This window comes from Argopecten irradians, chromosome 6 (genome assembly GCF_041381155.1).
Source record: "Argopecten irradians isolate NY chromosome 6, Ai_NY, whole genome shotgun sequence".
Lineage (NCBI taxonomy): Eukaryota > Metazoa > Mollusca > Bivalvia > Pectinida > Pectinidae > Argopecten > Argopecten irradians.
In genome coordinates, this window is record NC_091139.1 from 46,964,246 (window position 1) to 46,987,115 (window position 22,870).

At 38.7% G+C, this 22,870-nt stretch overlaps 2 protein-coding genes across 3 annotated transcripts; one reads left to right on the forward strand and one right to left on the reverse strand.

Annotated features, from left to right (window-relative positions):
* The first annotated feature begins 471 nt into the window (after positions 1-471).
* On the forward strand, positions 472-7,001 carry LOC138326089 (ankyrin repeat domain-containing protein 66-like). Of its 2 annotated transcripts, XM_069272228.1 has the most exons (5): positions 472-531; positions 4,810-4,908; positions 5,271-5,424; positions 5,634-5,862; positions 6,295-7,001. In XM_069272228.1, exons 2-5 carry the CDS (start codon positions 4,888-4,890, stop codon positions 6,326-6,328), a joined length of 438 nt encoding a protein of 145 aa, XP_069128329.1. In that variant the 5' UTR covers positions 472-531; positions 4,810-4,887; the 3' UTR covers positions 6,329-7,001. The 2 variants fall into 2 exon arrangements, with proteins under 2 accessions (XP_069128329.1, XP_069128330.1); XM_069272229.1 differs by lacking the exon at positions 4,810-4,908 and having other exon boundaries at positions 473-531.
* Positions 6,992-22,842, reverse strand: LOC138326087 (spliceosome-associated protein CWC27 homolog). Its single transcript, XM_069272225.1, has 11 exons — positions 22,686-22,842; positions 17,454-17,663; positions 16,470-16,613; positions 15,955-16,053; positions 15,486-15,583; positions 14,056-14,125; positions 11,482-11,613; positions 11,093-11,214; positions 9,806-9,909; positions 8,740-8,974; positions 6,992-8,513 (listed from the first exon to the last, which is right to left on the reverse strand). The coding sequence occupies exons 1-11, from the start codon at positions 22,725-22,727 to the stop codon at positions 8,351-8,353; spliced, it is 1,419 nt and encodes a 472-aa protein (XP_069128326.1). The 5' UTR covers positions 22,728-22,842; the 3' UTR covers positions 6,992-8,350.
* Between the last annotated feature and the right edge of the window lie 28 nt (positions 22,843-22,870).

Sequence of the window (22,870 nt, forward strand, 5' to 3'; positions counted from 1 at the left end):
ACATTTAATTGTGACGTCAGACCTACATTGTACATATACCAGGGCCGTTTTCGATTATACGGTTTGACCGGTTTGACCTAGTTGTTCGTTTATTAATCAAAGACGGACCTGGTGATTTTATATTGTTTTCAGACGAGCCTTGACAAAGCCCTCGCGGTCCTGTATAAAAAAAACCTGCAGGTCCGTCAGGATTTATACTTGAAATAATGACTTTAACCAACGGTGGTTTTATATTGTTTCCAGACGAGCATTGACAAAGCCCTCACAGGCCTGTATTAAAAACTACATGTCCCTCATGGCTTATACTTGAAATAATGACTTTAATAAGCAGTCGAACTGGCCGAAAAATCGAAAACGGCGAAATCCTTACTGTCGAATTGGTTTAAAAAGCCATTATATTGACTAGAGGGAGATAACTAGGAAATGTTAACCGTTCGTATACCGTTCGGAACATTTCTAAAATTGACTTTATTTGAACGAAAGACAGACAAGGAGATCCGATGCGTTGATAATGTAAACAGAAGTCAAATGGTAAGAGAGAAACTCATTTAATTACTAGTTTTATGATTTTTAAAAGCTTGAAATGCTTCTTAAGTCATGTTTTACACATTTTTATCGACACTGACCTGAAAACATGGACATATCCATGTATGTACAGTACGGGTATACCCGAAGACAAAATTTGTGGGTGGGCCGGGTTTACAGGAGCCATTAACAAGCCCTACACCTTAACGTTACAGGTAGAATACAGTATAAAAATATACACGTATACCGGAAGGTAATATCCGGGAGGTAAATATTGTACTGAATCATTCTTCACACGTGTCGAATCTATTAAAAATGACTTGAGACTGGTGATATATAGATAACGGACAACACTAATGCATTCTCCACAAATCGAAACCGGACCTACAACTAGTCAAGCTAGATACGTGTATAGGTACAGTTTATAGAACGCAAGCAAGCTAACATGTAGCAGTATCATTATAATTAGCTAGTATATATATATTTATATGGATTGAATTTATTTACAAAAAATGAAAGGAACTACCTTACAAAATCCCCAATAATAAAACCAATATAAAAGGAAAATAGACAATTATAGTCAACTTGAAATGAGGTAAATTTTAGTATAATCATGATAAAATTTCGCTGTAAAAAAACATGAAACATAGCATCGCATCATGAAAATATTTTTTTTTCATTTTTTTAAATCTTTTTAGGAAGTGATCTTAAGTTGAGTGTGATCTGATAAGTTATCTGTGATTATACACCTGTTTTATTTGTCGATGTTGCCAAGTCGTCTATACCCTCCCAAGTCGTCTATAACCTCCCAAGTCGTCTATACCCTCCCAAGTCGTCTATAACCTCCCAAGTCGTCTATAACCTCCCAAGTCGTCTATACCCTCCCAAGTCGTCTATAACCTCCCAAGTCGTCTATACCCTCCCAAGTCGTCTATAACCTCCCAAGTCGTCTATAACCTCCCAAGTCGTCTATACCCTCCCAAGTCGTCTATAACCTCCCAAGTCGTCTATACCCTCCCAAGTCGTCTATACCCTCCCAAGTCGTCTATAACCTCCCAAGTCGTCTATACCCTCCCAAGTCGTCTATACCCTCCCCAAGTCGTCCAAGTCGTTATACCCTCCCAAGTCGTCTATACTTATACCTCCCAAGTCGTCTATACCTCCCAAGTCGTCTATCCCAAGTCGTCTATAACCTCCCAAGTCGTCTATAACCTCCCAAGTCGTCTATAACCTCCCAAGTCGTCTATACCTCCCAAGTCGTCTATAACCTCCCAAGTCGTCTATAACCTCCCAAGTCGTCTATAACCTCCCAAGTCGTCTATAACCTCCCAATCGTCTATAACCTCCCAAGTCGTCTATAACCTCCCAAGTCGTCTATACCCTCCCAAGTCGTCTATAACCTCCCAAGTCGTCTATAACCTCCCAAGTCGTCTATACCCTCCCAAGTCGTCTATAACCTCCCAAGTCGTCTATACCCTCCCAAGTCGTCTATACCCTCCCAAGTCGTCTATACCCTCCCAAGTCGTCTATAACCTCCCAAGTCGTCTATAACCCTCCCAAGTCGTCTATAACCTCCCAAGTCGTCTATAACCTCCCAAGTCGTCTATAACCTCCCAAGTCGTCTATAACCTCCCAAGTCGTCTATAACCCTCCCAAGTCGTCTATAACCTCCCAAGTCGTCTATAACCTCCCAAGTCGTCTATACCCTCCCAAGTCGTCTATAACCTCCCAAGTCGTCTATAACCTCCCAAGTCGTCTATAACCTCCCAAGTCGTCTATACCCTCCCAAGTCGTCTATAACCTCCCAAGTCGTCTATAACCTCCCAAGTCGTCTATAACCTCCCAAGTCGTCTATAACCTCCCAAGTCGTCTATAACCTCCCAAGTCGTCTATAACCTCCCAAGTCGTCTATAACCTCCCAAGTCGTCTATACCCTCCCAAGTCGTCTATACCTCCCAAGTCGTCTATAACCTCCCAAGTCGTCTATAACCTCCCAAGTCGTCTATACCCTCCCAAGTCGTCTATAACCTCCCAAGTCGTCTATACCCTCCCAAGTCGTCTATACCCTCCCAAGTCGTCTATACCCTCCCAAGTCGTCTATACCCTCCCAAGTCGTCTATAACCTCCCAAGTCGTCTATACCCTCCCAAGCGTCTATAACCTCCCAAGTCGTCTATAACCTCCCAAGTCGTCTATAACCTCCCAAGTCGTCTATACCCTCCCAAGTCGTCTATACCTCCCAAGTCGTCTATACCTCCCAAGTCGTCTATAACCTCCCAAGTCGTCCAATCGTCTATAACCTCCCAAGTCGTCTATAACCTCCCAAGTCGTCTATACCTCCCAAGTCGTCTACCTCCCAAGTCGTCTATACCCTCCCAAGTCGTCTATACCCTCCCAAGTCGTCTATACCCTCCCAAGTCGTCTATACCCTCCCAAGTCGTCTATACCCTCCCAAGTCGTCTATAACCTCCCAAGTCGTCTATAACCTCCCAAGTCGTCTATACCCTCCCAAGTCGTCTATAACCTCCCAAGTCGTCTATACCCTCCCAAGTCGTCTATAACCTCCCAAGTCGTCTATACCCTCCCAAGTCGTCTATAACCTCCCAAGTCGTCTATACCCTCCCAAGTCGTCTATACCCTCCCAAGTCGTCTATAACCTCCCAAGTCGTCTATACCCTCCCAAGTCGTCTATAACCTCCCAAGTCGTCTATAACCTCCCAAGTCGTCTATACCCTCCCAAGTCGTCTATAACCTCCCAAGTCGTCTATACCCTCCCAAGTCGTCTATACCCTCCCAAGTCGTCTATAACCACCTCCCAAGTCGTCTATACCCTCCCAAGTCGTCTATACCCTCCCAAGTCGTCTATACCCTCCCAAGTCGTCTATACCCTCCCAAGTCGTCTATACCCTCCCAAGTCGTCTATACCCTCCCAAGTCGTCTATAACCTCCCAAGTCGTCTATACCCTCCCAAGTCGTCTATAAACCCTCCCCAGTCAAGTGTTGTTGCACTAGCATATTCATTAAGACCAGGACATGGTAAACCATTTAAAGATCAGAGATTAGACAATCATATGGATGTGAAATACATAAGGCCAAAAAATATATATACCGTATGTCTGTTAAGGGTTACATTGGCAAAAAAAAAATAGGGTTGGTAGATCAGGTTTTTTTCTTTTCTTTTTTAGTGTCCTTCACTCTAAAATAATGGCCGGAACCAGAGTCTGAGATCGAAATCCTGACTTTTAAATTTTTTTTTTCGAAGAAAAGTGGAAAAAATTGGGGTCGAGGGTATAAAATAAGTGTCGGCCGGGTAACCCTAAACAGACATATATATATATTTTTTTTGTCCTAAATCCAATCAAATGATTACAGATTTTGACCTGAGATATCTCTTCTAGACAAGTGACTTTGATTTGAGAGTATGGACTGTAACAATTGATGTTGGGAGAGAGTGTGTGACCTTGATATATTAATAAAACTTTATTTATTTTACATCGATTTGTAAAACAAGTTATACAACTTATATTGATCACTTTCAATGGCCCGGATGAAAGCGCGCCAGGGGTCTTAGATACCGGTATGCTAGATGTTGAATAACCTTCACATGTTAGATGTTGGGTGAGGGCATGTGACCTTGATGTGTTAGGTGTTGGGTGAACTTGACATGTTAGGTGTTTGGTGAGTGTGTGACCTTGACATGTTAGATGTTGGATGAGTGTGTGACCTTGACATTTTAGATGTTGGGTGACAGTGTGTGACCTTGACATTTTAGATGTTGGGTGACAGTGTGTGACCTTGAAATGTTAGGTATTGTGTGCGAGTGTGTTTTGGATATGTTAGATGTTGGGTGAGTGTGTGACCTTGACATGTTAGATGTTGGGTGAGTGTGTGACCTTGACATGTTAGATGTTGGGTGACAGTATGTGACCTTGGCATGTTAGGTGTTGGGTGACCTTGACATGGTAGGTGTTGGGTGATCTTGACATGTTATATAACCTTGACATGTTAGGTGTTGGGTGACAATGTGTGACCTTGACATGTTAGATGTTGGGTGACCTTGACATGGTAGGTGTTGGGCGATCTTGACATGTTCGGTGTTGGGTGACCTTGACAAATTAGGTATTGAATGACCTTGACATGTTAGGATGGTGCTGGTTTTGGAAAGAGGACATGTATCTGTTTTGAGCACAACTTACATGTACTTTCATTTGCACTGTGCACAATTCATGTTCTGTTTAGCGTGGATCACACACTTCTGTCTTCACCATTTCACTATCTATTGCAGCAGATAGGCTTTTGGCTGAGGTGTACACCCTGAACCCTTGTTTCCCGCTAACTTCACTGCCTGCTACATTTGATACCTATGTCTAGAGATGAAAAGAAGGTAGCGCTTCTATTAGCTAGATGGCTAGCATTATTTTTCATATAAAAATTTGATTCTTTCACCAGATTTATAAAAAAATTTAAATCTTAAAGATTCCTGGAATGAAATTCTTTGAATAATCCAAACTAAGACAATAACTATCAGATTAAGTGGCTATCATTAATCTATTTATCGGCTTTATCAAAAATACACAGTAAATAAAAAAAGGAAAGTAACCGTGACACATTTATTGTCCTTGGCAATTTATTTTTTATGTCATAATGATAAATATAGTACTTCTTGTGATTTAAGAATTTTGTGAATGACTCACTTCATTACAAAAAGTATACCTGTATAAAGGTTTTAGTGTGTTGTATCTGTAGATGCATGTTTCTGATGGCCTAGAGGTACACGAGGCTGCAGCGACAGGTGACGCTGACTCGTTAGTTGAGTACCTCCGCACCAACAAGTATGATGTCAATTTGAAGGACGCAGATTGGAATGATAGAGCAGCCCTACACTGGGCTGCTATGAGAGGTACATGGATATACATACACTTAATATATAATATCAGATCCAATGGAGTCAGGACAAAGCTTTTATCATAGGTACAATAATAAAGCCTCAAAGTAGAGGGTACAAAATTCTCATTCAAATGTATTATCTGCCTAAATCTGTTAGTTTAATTGAATGGAACGTCTATGATACACAGTGGAGGTCTGATGTTAAGAATTGGTTTTTTTTAGGATTTGTAGAATGCATTCGCATCCTGCTAGAACATGGAGCAGACGGGTCGATTCGGACAGACTCCGGTTGGACCCCAGCACATTACGCTGGAGAAACAGGGAAACTGACAGTGTTGAGAGCTCTCCATAGTGCTGGTGTTTCCCTTGACCTTCCTGACAAGTATGGCGACACACCCCAGGACATCGCAGCTATATATGGCCATCAGGATTGTGTTCAGTTTCTTAATAAGTATGTTCATGTATTACATTGACAATAGAGGTTACCACTCAGGGATGAGAAGTTTTTAAGTATTAATAGAAGAGTGTCTACAACACATAGGATTCTAGATCTTTATGGCAATTTTGAAAGCATGAAAGGAAGACACACACACAATAGAAGAGTGTCTACAACACATAGGATTCTAGATCTTTATGGCAATTTTGAAAGCATGAAAGGAAGACACACACACAATAGAAGAGTGTCTGTAACACATAGGATTCTAGATCTTTATGGCAATTTTGAAAGCATGAAAGGAAGAAAACACAATTGAATTCAAAGTACTGTTAACCACTTTATTTTCATATTGTGACTTACTTTTGCGTTTCCATGCAAACAAAAACTCACCATGATGTAATTTTGTGATTTAGAGTAATATTGCTTTACTGTATTTTTTACTTGTAGTATTGCTGAAGAGAAAGAGGCCAATAAGACGTGACTACAGCTTTCTACTGTTAACAGGTTCAATCGTAGAGACATGCAGCCTTATGTAGTGTAGTGATCAGCCCAACTCAGCAGACTTTGGAAGCAAAGTCGCCTAGAGGAAAATTCTTGGGAATTTCTTGTTTGTTATAGCTAAATATTTCCAAAATCAAAACTAGGATTAGCTACAGAGATTTCCTACCCAACCAAGAATGACCAGTGTATCACTGGTATTGGTGTTATAGCTTCTAGGATAGTTATTTATGGTTAAGATTCAGTTGAACTTTGTAAACTCGAACTTAAATATCCTTTTTAAGTTGAAATATTGATTCTGACTCAACTGTTTACTATATTTAATAGGTCAATGAAAATATATTTTGTGAATGTGCTTATTATATACATGTACTGTATCTGAAGTATGAAGTCTTTTAAAGTATACATAAATATCTTCTTTATCCCAGGACAATTCAAATCACTCCCATCAACAGCTGTGTTTCCATCATATTAGTAAATGTACTCTTCATTCTGTTTGTTTCCAAAAACAAACCTTGGACGCCTGGGGAGTATTACATCATTTATGTCATGTCAGATAGAGGGTTTATGCAGAAAAAATAAAGACTTCAAAAATCTCTTTTAATACAAATTCAATGATATTCAAAATAAAAATCAATAAAATAAATTGATTAAATCTGGATTTATTTTGTTTATTGTTCAACAATGATGTTTGACAAATTCATCAGTATAGCAGCAAAAAGTGAAGAATATCGCTGCATTAAGTCAACAATGACAATATAGGGATAATGTCCTAATAACCGACCCTGTAGCTTGTTTGGGTGTTTATAGGGTCAAGTATGGTACTGTATCTGTAAATCAACTTTATTTCATATGTGATGTCTGTCATGATTTTTTGAAATCAAAATAAATCACAAAAATATAATCCTAACTATATGGCAAGTTTACGTCACTTTAGATTTGTTTTACATCCTATTAACAGTCGGTGACATTCAAGTATGTACCAGATTCACAAGGAATACCAGAGTACCTGGAGACAAAGCATCAACCTGTGGTCATAGCAGCACCTGAAAACTGCCCTTTGTGGGGTTTGAACTTTAGAGATGGAGGGCTAGTGATTATGGGTTGAAACACCTTAAACACTCCGCCACTGCTGTCCCTAACTATGTAGTAGTCAACAGGAGATTCTATGTTTAAACTACCACATACAGATTTATACACATTCATCACTAAATTGATTTTGATGATAACATCACAGTAACCTGGCAATACAGAGGCTGATCACTCCAACTTGACAATAAAATTAATGATAACTTGTTATATTTACATTTTCACTGTATAGTAGTCCCACTATGAAGCACAGTTGGCAGTCATATAAACTATGAACTTCAATTGGTTATTATGACGTCACAATTGTCGTGCCAGTGATCACAGAAAACGACTGTTAAAATGGCCGTTTAATCCTTGACGATAACGAATGATTAATTCATTGTAGATGCAAGAGCCCTTGTTATTTCAACATAAAATTGTAACCAAATGTAAATATAAGCATTGAATGTCTTTCAGTTGGCATTCATAGCCAATATGAATGCCAATTAGATAGAGGCAAATTCCATGAAGCGCGCTGTTGGATTTTGTCAATGAATGCCAACTGAAAGACGTTCAATGCCTAAATAATCCCTCAAGTATTACCAAAAATAACAGACACAATCAGTACTCTCTCTCTATATATCAAACACAAATGACTTTGTTTTCCTTTACAACATAATTTTGTAAAACACTGAATAAATAAAATCTTAAAAAGTCGGACAACTGTCATCTCCATCCACACAATTTTGGATTTAAATGCGTCAAAATTATTCTTGAGGACACATTGTGAAGCACTTTTACAATATTTCAATACACAGCACATCTTTTTCTCTCTCATTTGCACGGTTACTTACAACGCTGTTCCAACAGGAAAATGAATATCAACTTACAAACAATTCTCCCATTCATCACTTTCACACTGGAATAACACAAGTTTTTACTTCTTTTTCGCTTTCATTGCCTGTTTGCTGGCTTCTCGTCGACGTTGTGTGAGAGGATTTCGTGGATCGAAATAGTCATATCTGTCCAACTCTTCCACATTAGCATCAATAACTTTCCTCTTACTTTCCTCTGATTCGAACTTCAGGGTATGTCTCATCCTACAAAAAAAACATCCGAGTATTAACTTTCATTTCTAACTCAAAAAATTTCTGATTCCTCTCTCTGTAACGATCAAAAAGCCATGAAGCTGAAACAACGACATACCTGCAAAATATCATTGAGTTATACTAGATAGTTACAGTAATATAGCTGTGGTGGTATATGGTAGTTAGAGCTAGACAAAACAACACTTACTTGGTATCTAACTTTCTAATACAAACTTACCAGGACATATCACCCGGGTCCTCCTCCTCTCCCTCCTCTTTTTCCTCCTCTTTCTCCTCCTCATAATCGGCACCCACTACCTTCGCCGATCTCAGTTTATTCTGGAACTTTGACAAAAGCTCCATTGTGGCATTCTCCCGACTCGAGCCTTTCTTGGATTGTTGTTTTTTTATATTCTGATATTTCTCCTTCTCCTTCAGATAGCTAGCCACCACATCATTAGCAGGCTCCAAATCTGTGTAGTAAAATAATCACTTCATCTCGCACATTTTTATTTACATAATGAACTTCTCATAATTTTCATGGAAAGATATTTTTAAAGGATTGAATCTTGCTTTAGTCGATTTCATTAATATTTTTATATTAATTAGTTAAAAAGTTTTGCTAGTCTCTTGACTTATGCAAGACTACAACAAGAGACATAAGAAAGTAGTACGTCATAAGAAAACAACTAATTAAAATAAAATTGCAAATACAAGTCTCTGGACTCAAGCAATTTGTCATACATTTATTTAGAAACAATTATCGTATCAGTGTAATCCAGATGAAGAATAAAAACATTTAAATAGATTTAGAAACTATAGCAAAAACAGTCCGCCAAAGCTGCAGAAGGATAATGTCTAGACTGTGGTAATCCAGACACATTCGTTCCCAGCCTAAACTGCCCAGATTACGAATTTTCCGGACCGTCGAATTCTGTGTTCTTAGTCAATTAAAGTGTCATGTACAAGTTACTCCCCTTGACCTTGCAATCAATGATAGGCTCTCTTGTAATATACGTGTACTATAATAAATACTTGTTTGTTAAGTTTTAGAGGTGTTTTTTGCCATATTGTTACGTTAAGAATATGACATAAACGTCTTTTTTTTGAAGACCAAACCAAAAGCCATCATTTATTGTGTACAATGTAAAGTGACGATTTCATACCCTGCCGAAAGGTATATACCATGTAGTAGGCTGGGTACGTATATTCGTCTAGTATCGGATAACAGAGTTATTATTAACAGTAAGAAAAGGGACGGTTGTATCCTGACATACAAAATGGACGGTTGTAACCTGACTTACCTTTTTGTTTTTTCGTGTCAGTTTTGTCAGATTTACTTTCCTCCTTTCCTGTCGACCCTCTCAACTCCTTTTTCAGCTGTTTTGCCTCTTTCCTCAACTGTTCCCTACAACATCCATACAGATTAAGTGTAATTCTGAAATATGTGGTATTTGTCCTACTTTAGCACGTTTTTAAACAGCTTTTGGACAAACTTAAAGGTACGTTTCGCCCACCCAAATAAATATTTTTTGTAAAATCCGATAAAAGTAAGAAAAGATGAAAAAATATATTAAAAATATCTCAATTTAATATCTTTATGCATATGAGATTGAACAAATGTGTCTTGAAAACAAAATTAAAGGAAATCCTTGATTTATTACGATCGTCAGGCTGACAGGATTGTATGCAAATGAAGCTGGGATGGATTGTGTTGTCGAAGTTTCGCGCATGTGTATTGTTTCGTACTAAAAGTAATCAAAATGACTGAATGAAAGCATTTGAGAAAAAAAATATACCTGAATTGGCAACAAAGAGGAGGAAATAATAAAAAAGGAATTGGTAGCACCCTATGATATCTATAGGAATGAAATTCAGAGATGGCTTGTAGCAATAGAAGAAACAGAAGCCACATCTCAAGCGGAACGAGCCCGGATTCTGTTGGGACTCGTGTTGCACGTAGTGAGTCAAATTTCAACACATATGCCAGCGGACATGCAGTGGCAGACAAACTACATATATGTTTGATGTACTAAGCTAGTGAGCGTATGCCAGTAACATGAAGTGTTTTAGATTATATGTGTATAAACTATCCATCGCACTTCGATTTTTTTTTTTACAAGACATGCTGTGGCAAGACTGTCACTGCTATCTGACATTTTGTTGCACCCTTCCGTTTGTTGATGTGGCCTCGTTTTGGAAAAAAATATGTCATGTTCTATGTAAAGCTTGACTTTGCTCTATTTTTAGAGGAGTATTTTTCTGGTCAAGCTAGGCAACTGACCACCCATATTTGCAGTATGAATTGAAAATGATCTGAAGATTATATCTATGTACAGGATAAATTTCAATTTCGTAGTCTTTATATTTGATTGGGTGAAATCTACCTTTAATAATTCAGATTATACTTTGGTTAGTTTACGAATTACATAAGTTTGAGATAATGGTGTTCAACCTAAACACTTGGAAACTTTTATCCTCTAGCAATGTTCAAATGCAGTTTTGTACAAGTTTTATTATATTTTTCTGTATTGGCTCAATTGATGGAAACGAAAGATTCTATCAAATACTAACTAAAGGTAGAATCTTACTTTCTGGATAATTTCTCCACTGATTCCTCTGGTGTACTCAGATCTATAGAATGTCTGCCTTTCATTCCTATCTCAGAGCTGGATTTCAATTTTTTCTGAACTGACTTGATTTCCTCATCAGACTGAAAGACAATTCAAAGAATTTTTCGACATCATCTTTTTGCAGTATTAACCTCATCATATTCACATTTTTTCTGTACTTTAATTTCACCACCTTTGTGCACTGAGGAGACACACAAAAATATACAGACACAGTGTATATATAGTGAAGCCTCCATCACACCATTATACATCTCATACAAAGCTTAATTCAAAGTCAAACCAGTTCATTCTGATTTAAGTTACTGATAATAAACGAAGACACACACTGTCTTCTTCATGTCACTAACCTCATCATCTTCATCATCGTCATCGTCGCTGTCCTTTTTCCTCTTTTTACGGTCGGCTGTTACAGCAGGTTGTGAACTTAATTTTGGATCGTCAGTAAGATCATGGCTGCTCTTACTTTTCCCCTTCATGTCCTGTGACACACAGATTGTAATGTTTACAAGTTTATTTAAACTTCACATTCTGATATAACATGCAGAGCATGAGATGATAATATTTGTTAAGATACAAAATGTACCAAAAGTCCTCATCATGAAGTTGATAGAATTCCAACTTTCTGCTAGAAATCTGAGAATCTGGAGAAAACTACCAACCAGTGGTCAGTACCTGGCATCTGCCCCACACGAAATTCTAACTCATCACTCAGAGATGGATTGCTTGTGGTATTATGTCAGAATATCCTTACCGCTCGACAATCGTGGCCCCTCACTGAATGGCAGTACTGTATACATAAACCACTCCACCACTGTGGCCCTTCACTGAATGGCAGTACTGTATACATAAACCATTCAATCACTGCGGCCCCTCACTGAATGTACTGTATACAAAAACCACTTGACCACCGCGGCCCTTCACTGAATGGCAGTACTGTATACAAAAACCACTTGACCACCGCGGCCCCTCACTGAATGGCAGTACTGTATACATAAACCACTTGGCCACCGCTGCCCTTCACTGAATGGCAGTACTGTATACATAAACTACTCACTGTGGCCCCTCACTGAATGGCAGTACTGTATACATAAACCACTCAACCACCGCGACCCCTCACTGAATGGCAGTACTGTATACATAAACCACTCAACCACCGCGACCCCTCACTGAATGGCAGTACTGTATACTAAAACCAATCTGCCACAGCGGCCCCTCACTGAATGGCAGTACTGTATACAAAAACCACTTGACCACCGCGACCCCTCACTGAATGGCAGTACTGTATACTAAAACCAATCTGCCACAGCGGCCCCTCACTGAATGGCAGTACTGTATACAAAAACCACTTGACCACCGCGGCCCCTCACTGAATGGCAGTACTGTATACAAAAACCACTTGACCACCGCAGCGCCTCACTGAATGGCAGTACTCTATACATAAACCACTCAGCCAACGCGGCCCTTCACTGAATGGCAGTACTGTATACATAAACCACTCACTGCGGCCCCTCACTGAATGGCAATACTGTATACATAAACCACTCAACCACCGCGACCCCTCACTGAATGGCAGCACTGTATACTAAAAACAATCTGCCACAGCGGCCCCTCACTAAATGGCAGTACTGTATACATAAACCACTCAATCACTGGGGCCCCTCACTGAATGTACTGTATACATAAACCACTCACTGCGGCCCCTCACTGAATGGCAGTACTGTATACATAAACCACTCAACCACCGCGACCCCTCACTGAATGGCAGTACTGTATACTAAAACCAATCTGCCACAGCCGCCCTTCATTGAATGGCAGTACTGTATACAAAAACCACTTGACCACCGCGGCTCCTCAATGAATGGCAGTACTGTAAACATAAACCACTTGGCCACCGCGGCCCTTCACTGAATGGCAGTACTGTATACATAAACTACTCACTGCGGCCCCTCACTGAATGGCAGTACTGTATACATAAACCACTCAACCACCGCGACCCCTCACTGAATGGCAGTACTGTATACTAAAACCAATCTGCCACAGCGGCCCCTCACTGAATGGCAGTACTGTATACAAAAAGCACTTGACCACCGCGACCCCTCACTGAATGGCAGTACTGTATACAAAAACCACTTGACCACCGCAGCCCCTCACTGAATGGCAGTACTGTATACATAAACCACTCAGCAAACGCGGCCCTTCACTGAATGGCAGTACTGTATACATAAACCACTCACTGCGGCCCTCACTGAATGGCAGTACTGTATACATAAACCACTCAACCATCGCGACCCCTCACTGAATGGCAGCACTGTATACTAAAAACGATCTGCCACAGCGGCCCCTCACTGAATGGCAGTACTGTATACATAAACCACTCAACCACTGTGGCCCCTCACTGAATGGCAGTACTGTATACATAAACTATTCAACTACTGTGGCCCCTCACTGAATGGCAGTACTGTATACATAAACTATTCAACTACTGCGGCCCCTCACTGAATGGCAGTACTGTATACATAAACTATTCAACCACTGTGGCCCCTCACTGAATGGCAGTACTGTATATATAAACTACTCAACCACTGTGGCCCCTTACTGAATGGCAGTACTGTATACATAAACTATTCAACCTCTGTGACCCCTCACTGAATGGCAGTACTGTATACATAAACAATTCAACTACTGCGGCCCCTCACTGAATGGCAGTACTGTATACATAAATCACTTTATTTTCGTGCAAAACAAATTTTCATAATTTCTGAATGCACAATTGTCAGTAAAGAGCCATTTATTGCAAATTTATGTATTTGCTAATACATATAATATTGAAATTGAAAATGATGCAAAATTTTGTATGTTACACGAAAAAATAAAGTGGTGCAGTTTTACACTGAATTAAAAGCAAATCTTGGCAATGTTACCTTGACTGCCACGGAGACTTCTTCTTCGTCTTCTTCAGCCTCCTCACCAAACGACAACAGGCTGTAGTTCCTAAAGAGATAGGAGTCAACTGTATGAACTCATTCAGTACATACACTGACATTACAACTGTATCAACACATTCAGTACTAACACTAACATTACAACTGTATCAACACATTCAGTACATACACTGACATTACAACTGTATCAACACATTCAGTACATACACTGACATTACAACTGTATCAACACATTCAGTACATACACTGACATTACAACTGTATCAACACATTCAACTGTATCAACACATTCAGTACATACACTGACATTACAACTGTATCAACACATTCAGTACATACACTGACATTACAACTGTATCAACACATTCAGTACATACACTGACATTACAACTGTATCAACACATTCAGTACATACACTGACATTACAACTGTATCAACACATTCAGTACATACACTGACATTACAACTGTATCAACACATTCAGTACATACACTGACATTACAACTGTATCAACACATTCAGTACATACACTGACATTACAACTGTATCATCAACACATTCAGTACATACACTAACATTACAACTGTATCAACACATTCAGTACATACACTGACATTACAACTGTATCAACACATTCAGTACATACACTGACATTACAACTGTATCAACACATTCAGTACATACACTGACATTACAACTGAATCAACACATTCAGTACATACACTAACATTACAACTGTATCAACACATTCAGTACTACACTACATACACTGATCATTACATTACAACAACTGTATCAACACATTCAGTACAATACATTGACATTACAACTGTATCAACACATTCAGTACATACACTGACATTACAACTGTATCAACACATTCAGTACATACACATACATTACATTACAACTGTATCAACACATTCAGTACATACACTGACATTACATTACAACTGTATCAACTACAACAATCAGTACATACACTGACATTACAACTGTATCAACACATTCAGTACCATACTACACTGACATTACAACTGTACATTACAACTGTATCAACACATTCAGTACATACACTGACATTACAACTGTATCAACACATTCAGTAAATACACTAACATTACAACTGTATCAACACATTCAGTACATACACTAACATTACAGTTTATACACTACAGTAACAATGAATTGTTTTCACTTGTATATGACAGAGATACAGAAACTTGTATCCAAATAATGATGTGAAGATGATAGACATAATACACTGGGTAAGAAATAAATGTTATATATGTAGTACCTTTGTTTGGAATACTGATGTCTTACAGACAAAGTCATTAACAACTTCCTTGTCCTACACACCATATATCTTCCTTATAGAAACATTAATTACAAGCTTACATTACACTTACTTTGTTCCCTTTGATTTGCTTTTTGACTTGGAATCACTTTCCTCTGATTCATTAGTTTTCTGTCTCGGCACAATATCATCAAATGGATTGGACAGCACCTATAGGGATATTAACTCTTTGTATAAATTATTTGATATAAACACACTTTTATAATCTAAATGGTGGTGATGAAAAATAATTCCCAATGTCCTCCCACAAGTTACAAGTAAAACTGTATGCCAGTGCCGTACTAATATTGGCAGTATTTAATCTGAATGTATATATCTACACATGTTACTGTTACTGTTGAAGTCTTATTGAAACTGAACCATTAGTTATGAGCATAAGAAGTTTCGGTGAATAGTATTAACTTTTAAATTTTCAACTAAAAGTATGGCCCTCAATGCTTATGACAAACACTATAAGGGGAGATAATTATGGAAGTCACCACTGTGTTACACATCCAACTCATCAATAATTAATATGCTACCTTTGTGTTTTTAATCTTGATTGGGTAGGTTGGGCGATCATTGCTGTCCACATCCACCTCCTGAAGTCGTATCATATTGTATATAGTGTCCCCACCAACCTAAAATTAACAAGGCTTATATTTATGTTATACACTAAAGATTGCTTTTAAGATGCAACCAATCATTAATTCACTTCCTTACTTTCGACAGTCACATGGAATGTGTTATACAGGGCACTTCAGGAAGCTCACCTCTAAAGGCGGGTCATTATAACTCATTATTGAGTCTGACCTCTACTTAGATAGGGTCTCTATAAAGGTCATGTTAAAGGTCAATTGCTGTTTCTAAAGTGTCCAGTTCAAATACATGTTGTGTAGAACTCATCTGATGTTAACATTCTTAATAATATAAAGACATTGATTTTATCTAATTTTCTGATTTAACAATCATTTTGAACACCTAAACTATATTATGTGATTTTATACTGATATGATTTTATCATTGTACTACTAAACCACATGCTGGGTATACGTACCTTTCCAAATATTGTGTGTTTATTTTGTAATTCTGGTGTGGCTGCCATGGTGAAGAAGAACTGACTGCCATTATCGTGGGGACCTGCATTAGCCATGGCTACCAATCCACGCCGGACAAAGCGAAGTCTACTGTGGATTTCATCCTTAAATTACAACAGCTCACTCATTTTTTACTTATTCAAGACATACTTTCTAAAAATCATACATAGATAAGAAGCATTTATGCATTAATCTTTGATTCCGTATTGTTACCCATTCTTACAAATTACATTATATGTATTACTTTAATACTCCAATGAACATTGCTCAATTATTGGTCAAATGTAATGACAAGGAGCCGCAAAGCATGGCATAATCCCATACACCCCGCGGTTGGTATAAAAACCCAAATACATCAAGGTCAAAGTAACAATTACTAAAGTATAACTTTAAATGTATGGGAAATTTTAAAACTGAAAAAAAAACCAGCAGTTACTTGTCTGATATATATACAGAAAGTTTCATTGAGCTGCGTTGAATGGTTTTGGAGTCATAGCCCGGAAACAAGAGGAAACAGTAATTTGGTATTTTTGACTAAGTTTCCATGGTAACAGAAAAAAGACCTTATATGGAAGGTCAGCAATAGCAAGAGGCACAACTAGGGCACTTGTCTGATATATTCCGAAAATTTCCTAGAGCTGCGTTGAACAGTTTTTGAGTTATAACCCGGAAAAGATTATCCAACGGACGGACGGCAGGAGCCCAAATTAATATCCCCTGCAAACATGTTTCGCGGGGATAATACCTTTTTAAGGATCAATCAAGTGATTATCAGTTATTTGATATTTAGGTATTTTGATTGGAGCATTAAATGAAACAATTTACAACAGAAAATGAAGTCAATACTTAATTCCATTGTAAGAGAGAACAAGTGAAGTGTTCCAGTATTTCAAACAGAGCTACAATCTGTAGATAAATCCTTTTTCTGTCTGTGTCGACATTACCTTAAATGGAGCTCCGTAGATAGAATCGCCACCTTCTCCAGTGCCTGTGGGGTCTCCTCCCTGTACGATGAAGTCCTTCACCACACGGTGGAATGTAGTACCATTGTAGTAGCCTTCCATACATAGCTGTACAAAATTACGACAAGCCTTTGGAGCTTCTCTGGACCACAGTTCTATGTCAATTTCTCCAACAGATGTAACCAACAACACCTGCAATTATTCATAAACAATAGATGTAACCAGCTGAGCAACACCTGCAAAAATTCTTAAACAACAGCCATAACCAGCAACACCTGCTTTCATAAAAACAACAGCCATAACCAGCAACACCTGCTTTCATAACAAGATGCCCAAAGGGCCTTAACGGTCATCTGACTACATTGGCAATAGTAAATTTAATTTCATATGGTGTCACTTTGTCAGGACCATGTCAGGATCATTTTCAATTTCTTTCAACAAATTTTCTTTCAAACAAGAGGCCAAAGGGCCTTAACATGTAGGAAGTTAATTAGATATAGTGTCATGGTAGCCATCTTCGATTTGGGATCAACCAGAGATGTAACAACACTTTGTCGGGACCATGTCAGGATCATTTCATGCAAGTTTCAGCCAAATCGCACTGGTAGAACTTGAGAAGAAGTTCAAAATGTGTTTTAAAGAGGATGGCGGCTGTGGCAGCCATCTTGGTTTTCGGATTGACCCGAAAAATAACAACACTTTGTCGGGACCATGTCAGGATCATTTCATGCAAGTTTCAGCCAAATCGCACTGGTAGAACTTGAGAAGAAGTTCAAAATGTGTTTTCAAGATGGCGGCTTTGGCGGCCATCTTGGATTTCGGATCGACCCGAAAAATAACAACACTTTGTCGGGACCATATCAGGATCATTTCATGCCAGTTTCAGCCAAACCGCACCGGTAGAACTTGAGAAGAAGTTCAAAATGTGTTTTCAAGATGGCGGCTGTGGCGGCCATCTTGAATTTCGGATTGACCTGAAAAAAAACAACACTTTGTCGGGACCATGTCAGGATCATTTCATGCAAGTTTCAGCCAAACCGCACCGGTAGAACTTGAGAAGAAGTTCAAAATGTGTTTTCAAGATGGCGGCTGTGGCGGCCATCTTGGATTTCGGTTCGACCCGAAAAATAACAACACTTTTTCGGGACCATGTCAGGATCATTTCATGCAAGTTTCAGCACAATTGCACTGGTAGAACTTGAGAAGAAGTTCAAAATGTATTTTCAAGATGGTGGCTGTGGCGGCCATCTTGGATTTCGGATTGACCCGAAAAATAACAACACTTTGTCGGGACCATGTCAGGATCATTTTATGCAAGTTTCAGCGAAATCGCACTGGTAGAACTTGAGAAGAAGTTCAAAATGTGTTTTCAAGATGGCGGCTGTGGCGGCCATCTTGGTTTTCGGATTGACCGGAAAAATAACAACACTTTGTCGGGATCATGTCAGGATCATTTCATGCAAGTTTCAGCCAAATCGCACTGGTAGAACTTGAGAAGAAGTTCAAAATGTGTTTTTAAGATGGCGGCTTTGGCGGCCATCTTGGATTACGGATCGACCCCAAAAATTAACAACACTTTGTCGGGACCATATCAGGATCATTTCATGCCAGTTTCAGCCAAACCGCACCGGTAGAACTTGAGAAGAAGTTCAAAATGTGTTTTCAAGATGGCGGCTGTGGCGGCCATCTTGAATTTCGGATCGACCAGAAAAATAACAACACTTTGTCGGGACCATGTCAGGATCATTTCATGCCAGTTTCAGCCAAATCGCACCGGCAGAACTTGAGAAGAAGTTCAATGTGTATTGTTTTCAGATGGTGGCTGTGGCGGCCATCTTGGATTTCGGATCGACCAAATGTTTTCAAGTGGTGCTGTGGCGGCCAAATTTCGGAACCCGAAAAAACAACACTTTGTCGGGACCATATCAGGATCATTTCATGCAAGTTTCAGCCAAATCGCACCGGTAGAACTTGAGAAGAAGTTCAAAATGTATTTTCAAGATGGCGGCTGTGGCGGCCATCTTGGATTTCGGATCGACCCGAAAAATAACAACACTTTGTCGGGACCATGTCAGGATCATTTCATGCAAGTTTCAGCCAAATCGCACCATTAGAACTTGAGAAGAAGTTCAAAATGTGCTTTCAAGATGGCGACTGTGGCGGCCATCTTGGATTTCGGAATGACCCGAAAAATAACAACACTTTGTCGGGACCATGTCAGGATCATTTCATGCAAGTTTCAGCCAAATCACACCAGTAGAACTTGAGAAGAAGTTCAAAATGTGTTTTCAAGATGGCGGCTGTGGCGGCCATCTTGAATTTCGGATCGACCCAAAAAGTAACAACACTTTGTCGGGACCATGTCAGGATCATTTCATGCAAGTTACAGCCTAATTGCACTGGTGGAACTTGAGAGAAGAAGTTCAAAATGTATTTTCAAGATGGCGGCTGTGGCGGCCATCTTGGATTTCGGATCGACCCGAAAAATAACAACACTTTGTCGGGACCATGTCAGGATCATTTCATGCAAGTTTCAGCCAAATCGCACTGGTAGAACTTGAGAAGAAGTTCAAAATGTGTTTTCAAGATGGCGGCTGTGGCGGCCATCTTGGATTTCGGATCGACCCGAAAAATAACAACACTTTGTCGGGACCATGTCAGGATCATTTCATGCAAGTTTCAGCCTAATCGCACTGGTAGAACTTGAGAAGAAGTTCAAAATGTGTTTTCAAGATGGCGGCTTTGGCGGCCATCTTGGATTTCGGATCGACCCGAAAAATAACAACACTTTGTCGGGACCATGGCAGGATCATTTCATGCAAGTTTCAGCCAAATCGCACTGATAGAACTTGAGAAGAAGTTCAAAATGTGAAAAGTTAACGCACGGCGCACGGCGGACGGCGCAAGGCGCACGACGACGGACGAAACATGACGACTATAGGTCATCCTGACCCTTCGGGTCAGATGACCTAAAAACAACAGCCATAACCAGCAACACCTGCTTTCATAAAAACAACAGCCATAACCAGCAACACCTGCTTTCATAAAAACAACAGCCATAACCAGCAACACCTGCTTTCATAAAAACAACAGCCATAACCAGCAACACCTGCTTTCATAAAAACAACAGCCATAACCAGCAACACCTGCTTTCATAAAAACAACAGCCATAACCAGCAACACCTGCTTTCATAAAAACAACAGCCATAACCAGCAACACCTGCTTTCATAAAAACAACAGCCATAACCAGCAACACCTGCTTTCATAAAAACAACAGCCATAACCAGCAACACCTGCAATTATTCATAATAACAGATGTAACACTTACTATTAACATAGATTACGCAAGGAATCTTGTATTTGTTACTGTAGTGTAGGTGTTGTAACCTCATCTTAGACCATAAATGTAAATATTTTTATGTTATTATTGTTTATTGGAAACTTAATTTTTGTTTCAAAAGGTAGTTGGTCTTTAATAACCATATATGTTAAAGATGCTCCACCGCTGATAACTGGTATTTTTTCACTATCAAAAACAGGAGCAGACAATTTCGTATTTTTCTTCAGTTACAAAAGTTACTTACTTTACGCCATTACCACCATTGAAAAGTTTGAGCTTCTAATTTTACTTTAAGTTAAAAGTATGAAAAATAATTAGTTGCATCCCGAAAAAAATCCGTGTCAGTATATCCTATATGGAAGGAAGCACTGATTACGCATGCACCAAAGGCGAAATAGATTATTTTATGTTATATTTTGTGTTAATTAGACATATATATACATGATCAAACACTAATTATTGTTCAACTGATAAATATCATTTATGCTTTGTCGGCGGTGGAACATCTTTAATAATATGCTGGTTACAGGTAGCCAGTAATAACTAATAAGGCATAGCAAATCAAATGAAAGCTTAAATTTTACACCTGTACATGTAGCTGCTGCACTTTATTGAATAAAAATAAAAACAAGGTATTTTTTTCACCTTTATCAAATCGAATATATGGTGGGTCCTGTCCATGCAGAGTACAAGTTTTGACATAACACTGACTGTGCGCATGGTAAATTCCAATTTTCATTGATAATATGCAGGGGTTTCATTGTCTTTCAGGAGAGGCGGTACTTTTCTATACTATGTGTATGCTATCTAATGTAATTTAGCCTAAATCATATTGAAGTTTAACATCTTAACTTTTAATTAAGGCCATAGCTGTTGAGATTTCTGGCCTGGATAATTGTTTACAGCACTTTGAACTAAATTACCTAATTTTGCATCACGGATGAGTTCCTTACCATTCTCTATATATTAGTCTATAGTGGGTCTTTGATTTACCCAGAGTGCTAATTTAATAAACACCTATGGTTTAAGGTTCATGTAATGGCTTTAAACAGTGATATTTTGCAAGCCTAAAACTCATTACTGTGCTGCAATTGAACAGAACTAATTTCATTAATTGTTGGTATATACCCTGGCTAACTGTCAGTCTCACTGTTGATATGTAATTTGTGAAGCTGCGTGTAAAATACAGTAAAATATGAGAAAAATGTATATTTCTGGAGAAGACATAGAACTCGTGTGAATTGTATTGATGGAACCAAATAATCATGCCATCGTGTTCAGTTGAGAATATGCCAGGTACTCCAACAGTTTGTTTGGCAAAATCGGACCAGCAAATAGCGCAGGAGCCTAGTGTAGTAAATGCAAATGGCTGCTATAAATGGCGGATCGAAAATATCAATTCACACGAGTTTTATGTCTTCTCCAGAAATATACATTTTTCTCTTATTTTACTGAAATTTACAAGCAGCTTCACAAATTACTTATCAACAGTAAGACTGACAGTTAGCCAGGGTATATACCAACAATTAATGAAATTAGTTCTGTTCAATTGCAGCACAGTAATGCGTTTTAGGCTTGCAAAATATCACTGGTTAAAGCCATTACATGAACCTTAACCAACTGTCTTGTTGGCGTATGAGATACAATTAAAAACATAATCTTAGGTATTAACGATATTTATTTTTACTTTCCTGGTTGAAACAATGCATTTATCACATACACTGAACCTCTAGTAGTGCTGGAAAAACAGCTGTTCAATAAGAGCTACATTGTTACTAAAGTACACAAATCGTGCAAATTGAATCAATGGACTATTTATAATTACTTATTTCATTTTAATTTCATACACACGTTATAAGAAAATCGAATTTACCTTTCCATCTGTTGGAGGTTCCTGGATGTAAATATTACTCATGATTCCTTACTAATTGATGAACATGCACACGTTTTAAATCACACCATGGAGGCCGCCATTTTTGTTATTTTCAGTTTCAAAAATATAGTCGATAACAACTCTGCGGTTTACGATATGATCAAATCAATATTTTTAAGACTTTG

Coding starts and splice junctions, on each gene's coding strand:
- LOC138326089 (XM_069272228.1), top strand. CDS start 4,888: ATGTCTAGAGATGAAAAGAAG. Junction 5,425..5,633: donor ACACTGGGCTGCTATGAGAG/GTACATGGATAT, acceptor GGTTTTTTTTAG/GATTTGTAGAATGCATTCGC. Junction 5,863..6,294: donor TGTGTTCAGTTTCTTAATAA/GTATGTTCATGT, acceptor TTTTACTTGTAG/TATTGCTGAAGAGAAAGAGG.
- LOC138326087 (XM_069272225.1), bottom strand. CDS start 22,727: ATGAGTAATATTTACATCCAGGAACCTCCAACAGATGGAAAG. Junction 9,910..11,092: donor GTGGAGAAATTATCCAGAAA/GTAAGATTCTAC, acceptor TGGATGTTGTAG/GGAACAGTTGAGGAAAGAGG. Junction 8,514..8,739: donor GACCCGGGTGATATGTCCTG/GTAAGTTTGTAT, acceptor TTTTTTTTGTAG/GATGAGACATACCCTGAAGT.